Here is a 10,500-nt window from a genome sequence, read left to right as displayed (position 1 = left end):
TGAGCTTACTGTGGGCTTAATCAAAATGTATGTGTAAAAATGTCCTATAGTTTAAAAAAGTCGCTTTTCAAACTATAAGGATTTTTTTCTGGGCGCCTTCATCATCACCACATATCAGTAGGTCCATTTTGGTTTTTATCAGACTACATCTTGTAGCTTATTTTTTTTTTTGTCAATGTTACACACAACTACACAACTACAGCCTTTCGATATACTTAATTATTTGATTTAGATGATTTCAGTTCATCATAGAAATTGAATAGACTCGAGACTGCCGGTTTCTCTCCTTGCCATATTTTTAAAGTTAGTTTCAGTAAGTCAGCAGTGATGATGTCACTTACTTACATGCAGTATGGCAGAAATAAGGAATGTGAGACAAAATAAACAACATTGGGAATAAAATAAAAATTTAATGTAGGATCACAATGGAACATATGTTTTTAGATTAAAACTAGCATAATTTAAAAGCCGTTTGTGGTTCCGCGCGGATAATCGTTTTAATACTATTTATCATCAAGAAATGCACGTCAAATCTACTTATAGGGTATTCACTATCTTAGAATGCCAGCATTAGTTAGATACACTACAGGTGCATAGTTTCACGTCATTGCCAAATTACTGTCTCATCATAAAACTGTACAGAACGATATTCACTAAGAAAACGAATTATAAATATATGAATTATTTAACAATTATTAAAATTCGTATTTATTTATACAACCAACCACCTTTGTATGTAACGACTTTTCGGAACTGAGACATTTTATTTACATCTGTACGAATAGCCGCGAATGGGTTAATGTCACGGTGATGGGATGGACGGATAGGGCGCGCTAGGCTTCGCACACAGTACGTATTAGCGCGGGCGCTGACGCGGACGCGGGCGCGAGCGCGGGTGCTTAAGCGCAGCGGGTGCTTAAGCGCAGCTGCAAGCGCAACGCTTCACGCGCTTCTCAGGCTGCATAAGAGCGTCCACGCTGCGCACTGAGCGAGGCTGCATGTCTGAAATATAAAAAGTAAAATATAAATCATATGAGTTAATCAAAATAGATTATTGCCATTAAATTATAATGCAAAAAAGATTTTTGGTAGTAAATTATGGCACGGCCAAACGGAGCGACGGAGAAACGTGATTTTTTAAGTGGAGATAATTGAAGGGATGGAGAGAGACATAAGTAATATTACTTACAATGCGGTCTCTCCTCCATTGGCATGTCTTGCGGCAGCAGCAGAGTACGCGGCGCGCGGGGGGGAAGCGCAGGCGCGTCCTGCGCAGGCGCGGACTGCGCCTCGGCCTGTCGGCGTTGCTCTTCTTGCGCCTCCGCTTCAGCTTCCGCTTCCGCTGCCGCGGCCAATGTGTTCACGATTGTTTTCACCTGAAAATACGAATACAGTGTCAGTGCAATTGTAAAATTGCATAGGTACGGTCAATCGTTATACAAACTTGATATACAGGAGAGAAAGAATCTGATAATATCTACAGTACGGAGTGTCAATATTGAATGCAATTAAACATTTCCCCAAGAAATGATTGTTCATTCATATTTATGAAAATCATGTTGACGCACATTCATATTAATTATGCGCAATTTAATTACTAACTGCCAGTAAAGATGTTAATTCATGTTCACTTGAATTACTACGAGTTACGAAAGTAACTCCAAGGACGTACGACAAATTTACCGAAATAATTTCCTTGTTGCAGTTAGCTACCGCCGTTTCTTTTTTTTTAATCGGAAAATCACGTACCTAGTGTACCTACACTATGTGGCAGCTACACAGCAGGTCAACCCTTCGCGCTCGCTTTTGGGACTAGTCTGCTCAGGAATATTGTCCATGTTCACCTTCTGCTTATAACACATTGTATAAGAACACAAACCTTCTTCTTGCATGTCATTGTCCATCTGAGTTTGACGCTGGTTGGCAGTCTTTTCGACGGTTTGGATCACTTTGATGTTTTCAGGCGTCAGACCCTAATGCAGGTTCACTGGGCTGCCTTCCATGTTCACCTTCTGATTATACATTGTATAAGAGCACAAACCTCTTGCATATCATTATCCATTTGGGTCTGGCGCTGGTTGGCGGCGGCAGCGGCATCCTCGGCGGTGCGGTGGATCACGTGGATGTCTTCTGGCGTCAGGTCCCAATGCAGGTTCACTGGGCTGCCTTCCATGTTCACCTTCTGGTTATAATACATTGTATAAGAACACGAACCTCTTGCATATCATTGTCCATCTGGGTCTGGCGCTGGTTGGTGGATCATGTTGACATCATCAGGCGTCAGATCCGAATGATAAAAGGTAAAGACAATTTATTATTGAAATAGGCATATTATGATGCGCATATGAGCGTCAAATAAAGCGACACCGGTTCTATACCTAAGCCTCGGGCTCAAGAAAATGAATGCATGATCCAGAATACAGGCTCATCTACACTGGAATATCTTCCATGTTCACCTTCTAGTTATCAGAAATTGTATAAAAGCACCAACCTCTAGCACATTATTGTCCATCTGGTTCTAGCGCTGATTGGTAGATCAAGTGGACATCTTCAGGCGTAAATTCAGGTTCATCGGGCTGCCTTCCATGTTCTTCTTATCCTTCTGGTTATAATCAATTGTATAAGGGACCCAACCTCTCATATATATTGTCCATCTGGTTCTGGCGCTGGTTGGAAGGTCACGGGACATCTTCAGGCATCAGGTCCAAATGCAGGTTCACCGGGCTGGCTTCCATGTTCACCTTCTATTTATACTTAATTCATTGTATAAGGACACCAACCTCTCTCATATCATTGTTCATCTGATTCTACTGTAGGTTGGCTTGCTAGTTGTTGAATCACGCGGACATCTTCAGGCGTCAGACCCCAATGCAGGTCCACTGGGCTGCCTTTCATGTTCACCCTCTAGTTATAATTTATTGTCTAAGAGCACGCACATACCTCTTGCATATCGTTGTCCATCTGTGTCTGGCGCTGGTTGGCGGCGGCATCCTCGGCGGTGCGGTGGATCACGTGGATGTCTTCGGGTGTCAGGCCCCAATGCAGGTTCACAGGGCTTCCTTCCATGTTCGCCTTCTGGACCTGAAGAAATAATGAGCTTATTTTATGGGTACTGACTGAGACATTTCCTCCATGTACTACTCAATGCGTCTGCCACTTTGTTAATATTATAATATAACGAGAAAGATCAGAATGAGTTAAATGTTTACAAAGTGCCGTGTTCGAACAATATTGTTAAGATATGATTAAGATGCCACTGCAATATCAGTCACGATATGTATTTGTAGGCCTTCATACATTCCACTACTCTTCTCTGCCCGAACAGACTATCGTTCCGTGAATATTGTACCTAGATCTAATATCTGACAATTCTGACATATATTAAAGTTCGAATCGGGACGTATTATAAATCACACTCGGACGGACATCTCCGATTTCCGGACCAATGTAGATACCTAACCGTCTAGCAACATTGGCTGGCTAGAAGGATGTAATCCATTCTCTCTCGCATCCATTAACAATCCTAGATCTAACTTTCCTACATATTGTGTTTTCTGCCTAGCGCTGGTGGCCTAGCGGTAAGAGCGTGCGACTTTCGATCAGGAGGTCGCGGGTTCGAACCCCGGCTCGTACCAATGAGTTTTTCGGAACATATGTGCGAAATGTCATTTGATATTTGCCAGTCGCTTTTCGGTGAAGGAAAACATCGTGAGGAAACCGGACTAATTCCAATAAGGCCTAGTTACCCTTCGGGTTGGAAGGTCAGATGGCAGTCGCTTTCGTAAAACTAGTGCCTACGCCAAATCTTGGAATTAGTTGTCAGAGCGGACCCCAGGCTCCCATGAGCCGTGGCAAATGCCGGGATAACGCAAGGAGGATGATGATGATATGTTTTCTGCCTAGCTGAATTTCTAATGATTACGTAAGACAAAAGTATAAGTACTAGTGCACGACACATGAATGCTCAATATATGACATATGACACTCTTCTGCCACATTTATTGACAATGACATCATATATTGAAAGTTGCATCTTTTGTACACTGTCAAGCACTGGTACTCAAAACCATAAATAAAGATTGGTAGCAAAATACAGACGTAGCCGCATTCATTTGACGACCGGCCTGGAGCAGTCGGTAGTGACCCTGCCTGCTACGCCGCGGTCCCGGGTTCGAATCCCGGTAAGGGCATTTATTAGTGTGATGAGCACTGATATTTGTTCCTGAGTTATGGATGTTTTCCATGTATATAAGTATTTATATGTTATATATATCGTTGTCTGAGTACCCACAACACAAGCCTTCTTGAGCTTACCGTGGGCCTCAGTCAATCTGTGTAAGAAATGTAAGAATGTCCTATAATATTTATTTATTTATTTATTATTTACCATCGTACGAGTATTTAAAAAAATTAAAATTAAAAATTATTTATTTTCAGATAAGCAAGATCCATATATTGTTAGTTAAACAGAACACTTAAAAACTATATTAGTAAATTACCTAACTAAAAATATCTAAGGTTTACTCCGCTAATTCCGAAATTCGGGATATTCCGAAAATTACTACTATCTTCTAATCGCGGCTATATTATTTGCTCTGCCAAGTGCCAACACATCCTATGACGTTCATGTATCTCCCTCCCCGCGTAAGTTGGCTCGAAACGCTAGCGGCGAAATACGCGTGTGGCGCATCAGATTAGTAAGCGAGTGAAAAATTCCCGCTTTTTTGACATTCGGAATTAGACGACCATCGCTAACTCTGCAATTTGATGAGGAAATGAATTGACTGCTTTTGTGTTTGAGATATCTTCGTTTTTTAGCCATTTTAAATCGGCTTAAACTATTCTAGCTTGAATTTTATTACATTTTCAGATTTACCCGAAGTGGGTAATTTCGTGTCACAAAGTGTTCCGGAATTACCCGACCTTGTTTTCTCAAAGTAACAGCCAGTGGTTCCCAAACAAACAAAATTAAGTTCTTTTGTTATTCGGATATAACGATTCTAAAATATGTACATTTGCCTTCTAAGCCTTTAATATGTGGATTTTTATTAAGTAGGTACATTATCATAAGTCGACTCCTAGGAAACTATGACCTCCTAGGAATTTGATGGTGGATATAAATGAAATCGATTGGATAAAAAAATAAAGTTTTCATTTTGATACGTACTTATTATATAAGACTGTTTTCCTCGATTCCTGGCATTTCAAGCGGCAACATTTTTTTTGTCCTCTTTGCAAGTGTCATTAAAGTTTGAGTACCACAGATTCCTGATCGGGTAAATCCGAAATAAAAGCTTGACAAACACACGTATAAGTACTGCTATACGCCTAATTGAGTAAAAAGAGCAGGGAAGGTAATTTCAATCAAAAAAGTAATATGTTTCTTATGCGACATACACGTAAAACTCGTTTTCAAGTGTATTCAGATTTACCCGAACCAATTCGGAATTGCACGTTTGCAACGAAAAAACAAACTAGATTTGAAATGCTTCAAAATTTTACATTATTTATGAAAAATATTAATTTCCCGTGTGGTGACGGGTTAAGAATTTCACCACCCCCTTTCTTCCCGTGGGTGTCGTAGAAGTCGACTGTGGGATATGGGTTAAATTGTGGCGTAGGCGAGAGGCTGGCAACCTGTCACTTCAATGTCACAGTTTCGTCTTCTGTCAACCCTTTATTTGCCAAGAGTGGCACTGAAACGAGTAGTTTCAGGTGCTCTGCCTACCCCTTCATGGGATACAGGCGTGATTGTATGTATGTATGTATGTATTTATGAAAAATTCTGTAATCCATTGTTAGGCTACTCCATCTAGTAAGTGTGTTATTCACTATTTCATTCTAAAAACTTTACTACATTGACTGGTTCATGGAAACACATACACCTTATCAACTAGTGCAAAAATCATTCGGAAATACCCTAGTGCACCTTAAAATTAATATCGGCGAAGAATATCCGAATCCCACCTCTCTGCTATCATTCTCAGAATACTATTTGCGCTCGCCCTCATCCGTAACACCACTGATGCCGTCTTCTTCCGCACTATGGCATAATTGGCGTATGGCGTATTAACCTCACTGCTTTTTGTATTAAGAGTCAGACTCGCCGAAATAAATACACATTATAACTCGTTGGTACTCATACGTTTCAGCAAAAATGCGATGGTAAAACGTTTACTTATACTAAAAATATATACATATACTATTACAAGCGTCCAAGAAAATAATTAGTGAATTGAAAAAAAAATTAAATGATATTATATTCGTTGTGAATCTATTGTTCGTCCATTTTGCTCCATCCACATTCTAAAACAAAAGGAGTCACTCAACTTACGAAGTCTCCGAACTTCGAATTATCAAAAACAGGAAACCGTTTCTGAATGAATAAGTTTTAATGGAATTCATTAAATGTTTGACATCTGCAGATTGTGTACTGGTTTCATTATTTTCATTATACAATAAATATCTCAGCTTATTAAATCGTGATTGACTAAACTAAGTACTGTGCTTTTTAGGAGTTATGACTACACATATCGATTTTCAGATAACGTCGTCATTGACGTCGTTATTCGTCATTTACCGTGTCGTGCATAGATCGTTAAAACCCTACATAAAAGATGCCCGCCCCCGCCCGGCGCCCCGCGCACCCACTCATACGATATAGCTCTTAAAGCATTGTGAGGATGCCTTTAAGGGATATAGCGGGCCACGGGGCGCCGGCCGGGGGCGGGCGGCGGCGCGGGGGAGTGCGAGCGACAGGGTGAGTGCAGAAACATTGCAAAGGACAAGTCAAAATACTTATAGGAAACAGTGCGAATTTCACGAAAGTTATTCTAGAAAACTATTTAAAAGTAAGTGCATGGTCGTAGAAAAAGTATTGTATGCAACGGTGTTTAACTGAGTCAAAAAATACTCGTGGCGTCTTAATAACAATTTTCGGCTTCGCCTCAAATTGTTACACACGCCACTCGTCTTTTTTGACCTCCTTTAAACGCCTGTTGCATAAAATACTATTATCATCTTCGACGTACCTACCTATATATAAAACGCTGATCCCGCGTGACATATTTATGGCGAAGGCGTACATTGAATTCTGAACGAAGCAAAGCATTGTATGAAGTAATTCTGAGTAGGTATAGTACATTTAAAATATATCTAAAAATATGATTTGTGTTTCATGTCACATCTCTAGATTTACAATCCTGCACTATTAAAAGTTTTTGTTTGATCCAATGGTTGACTGGTAGAGAATCTCTTAAGGCAAGTCCGCCATTTGTACAATTTTGAGTCGTACAAAAAGTCTAAATAAATAAATAAAAATACCATTCATCCCATGAATTTTTGTATTTTTTTTTAAATTGGGCTGCGTTTAGGTAGGCACTGAGTTTTTACGTGACTTAAGCTTATATATATGTAGTACGTAAACACCTAATGTACCTAGTGCCTATCCTAGCTGACCGAGACGTCGTTGTCTATACGCAGGTAAAGGCGAATAAAGCTAAAAAGTAATTTCATTATTTCTATCTAAAATACCTCTTTAACGTTCAAAGCCTTTGATATGCAAAAGAGACAGCTTTGATTAAGGTAGTTTTCCAATACCCGGACCTGTGGACTCTGTAATTAATCGTTATTTCTTTCACGTAATACTACAAAATACAGCACTCTTTAAAAATAGACATTTTACCTTATTTATAATTTTATTTTACGGATGGTTTAGATTACAAACTAATATTAGTACCTACATTGTGGTGTGTTCCCCTCAAAACGAATAGATGTGTCAAAAATAAAAACCAGTCAAAAATATATGTACCTATTAAAAATTTTCCAAATAAATTCATAAATATTTAAGATGAAATTTAATAATATATCTGTTATATACTACCTTACATAATTATTCAAAAACACTAAAGGTTGTATAGTAGTGAACAACAATTCCATATCCAACTTTTTTCATTACTCTTTGCACCATTTACAAACGACGACTGATCAATAGCCTTTATACATAGTTGGACTTAATACTTAGTCTTTGCTAGTACTTGAAGACATGAGGGTATACTTTGATAAATGTACGAGACAGCAGTCGAATTTAACACTAGGGTCGGACAACTCGCAACAACTCAAGTTTTCTTGACGCCGAAAGGGTTAAGATTAATTGGGAGCGTTAATAATTCACAAGTTAGCACGAACTCAACAACATGATAGAGCGATTTTCTGACACGCAATTTAACAAAACATTAAGAGGCTGACGGCTCCGAATGACCTTGATTTGTGTTGCTTAAGCATTTTTAAGAAACACTACATATTTGTATTATGTATCAAATATGTATCACGTTCACGTTCATTACATTCCAAATACCTAACAAGGTATTTCAATTTAAGTTTGAATAAAATCGGCTTGATATTAATCGCCCTATAAATAATTATGAAACAGTTATTTATGTTTTTATGTTTTTGATCAAATGGTCTGACTACATTACAAACAAACCACAATTTAAAAATATGTAGGTATGGCTAAAACATTAACGGGTTATTTTCCCCGAAAATATATATAAAAAACAGCCTATAAAACGTAAGGTACAGCGGGGCAAATCTCGACTGGGGGGGCCATGGTAACTAATCCATTTTTTCATTATTATTACACTATGATGTTGAGTTCTCATGTATCCCATGCCCCTCCGTCGTGATTTCCCCTGCTGTACCTTACCTAATAGGTCCCACAGTCTCGGGCTATAGTCCCCTTGCTAGCGGATATTTCTGTTCTATTAAAATTTTCTTACTCAGGCCCAGAAATGGGTCATATCTGATTTACTCTGATTAGAGTTTTAGGTATAGTCTGCCTCTTAAATGAAAACAATGGAAGCATTAGTTCATTTATCGAAAGGCTAATGACTAACTGAGTACATAGTTGGTAAGTTTTAATGGGTATCACCTTGAATTGGAGATGCTAGGATTAGATAACTTAGGTAATAAATTAATTATTGTGGTACCTAATCAATCGTAAATACATTATCCATCATACGAACGGTAGATAGCAATTTGAATAGATAGTGTTATTGATCACTGTAACAACTAAGACTCGATTTGATTATTTAAACTGGTATTATAATTATTTATGTGGTATTTAGCTTTCCACTAAGTAGATTTGTTGGAATTGTAATGTGCACTCTGGAATAATCATTTAATCATAGGTAATTGAATACCTACCTAATAGGAGCAACCCGGGTACCCGACACATTCATTTCTAGCGTCGGGTAAAACTCAGATTGTTCTTCAAACTCCAAAGAAATTGATATACATGCTACATAATTATAAGTATAGAACACAGACACGGAAAACCTTATGTCATTTTCTTCAACTCATTTTCAGATGCTCGGTTTGCGCTTTTCAGTCTTACAAAACAAACGTCGGTGCCCAAAGTCTTGAACAATAAAGTTTTTACGTAATCATGTAAAGTGTAACGATATTAACACGCACGTGTTGGTAATTACCAACGACCTTAGAAAGGGCTCGAATAATACACAATTACACATATATATTACTTCGTAAGGACATGATGCTACACGAGCCTACGAATGGTGTCGATACATTGGCGTAAAAATCCACGCCATTGACGCCAAGCGCGCTACGCCGTGGCTTGCGTGGGCGACGGTCGCGCGATGGTCGCGCGACGGCGATGCGACGCATACGAAATCAAACCTTATCGATAAGGAAGTAGACGATGCGATGAGACGCGACGGCGACGGTCGCGCGACCGTCGCCCACCACGCAAGACACGGCGTTAGGTGTCGCGACTTGCTCAATAAAAAACGTTCGACTGGCATGGTTTAAGATATCTAATCCATAATTAGTATTATACGATTTACGATATAAGTGCGAAAAATAGGGAATTTGAAACGAGTGACGATAAATTAAAACACGAACGAAGAGAGAGAAATCTATTGCGAGTTGCGAATTACTTATTCTTATTTATTTACATGTATCGCACGACGTTTTACAGTTATGGCCCTTTGAAGTTTCGATTTGACAAGTAATTCATTACTTTGCGAACTAGTGCGAAAAAAAATGGCCAAAATGAACTGTAAAAATTGATATCGTTAGCTTGAATAAATAATTATTGTTACCTCAGGCTGTTCCAATTCTTGCGTAGGAGCGGGCTGCGGCACGAACTGGTGAAGGACGGTGGGTTGCTGCGGAGACAGACGAACAATAATTACACACTTTATTAATCGTAAAAGACCATTTCTTGCGAGCACATTATGCTTGGAAACACTCAAGTTGTAGTAAGAGATACGGAATGAGGAATTGCTACACTCATACGTTATTAAGGGGTGATGAGAAATTAACCAAAGATAATATTCACATTGATAATTTGTAAATAGATTTGAAAAACTGCATAATGACTAAATTTTGTTTTATTTTTCCTTTTTTTAATAATTCAAAGTAAATTATTAATTCAAAGCGTGTTTACCTACATGTATTACCTATCTAATTGTAATAGGT

The 10,500-nt window shown here is 38.8% G+C and overlaps 1 protein-coding gene across 3 annotated transcripts in view; it reads right to left on the bottom strand.

Moving 5' to 3' along the window:
• Positions 1-390: 390 nt before the first annotated feature.
• The window catches only part of LOC125231590, a 95,799-nt gene continuing 85,689 nt past the window's right edge, over positions 391-10,500 (bottom strand). Inside the window, exons 8-12 of one of the 3 annotated variants that reach the window (XM_048137047.1) lie at positions 10,122-10,187; positions 2,941-3,081; positions 2,042-2,179; positions 1,190-1,376; positions 391-1,002 (exon numbers count right to left, since the gene is read on the bottom strand). In XM_048137047.1, coding sequence (XP_047993004.1) covers positions 917-1,002; positions 1,190-1,376; positions 2,042-2,179; positions 2,941-3,081; positions 10,122-10,187 — 618 coding nt within the window. In that variant the 3' untranslated portion in view covers positions 391-916. Of the gene's footprint in view, positions 1,003-1,189; positions 1,377-2,041; positions 2,183-2,940; positions 3,082-10,121; positions 10,188-10,500 lie in introns of all 3 variants that reach the window. The other 2 variants (XM_048137046.1, XM_048137048.1) reach the window with 2 other exon arrangements.

This window comes from Leguminivora glycinivorella, chromosome 12 (assembly GCF_023078275.1).
Source record: "Leguminivora glycinivorella isolate SPB_JAAS2020 chromosome 12, LegGlyc_1.1, whole genome shotgun sequence".
In the NCBI taxonomy this organism is placed as follows: domain Eukaryota; kingdom Metazoa; phylum Arthropoda; class Insecta; order Lepidoptera; family Tortricidae; genus Leguminivora; species Leguminivora glycinivorella.
The sequence above is the reverse complement of the archived record's forward strand: the minus strand, read 5'-3'. Positions and strand labels throughout refer to the sequence as shown.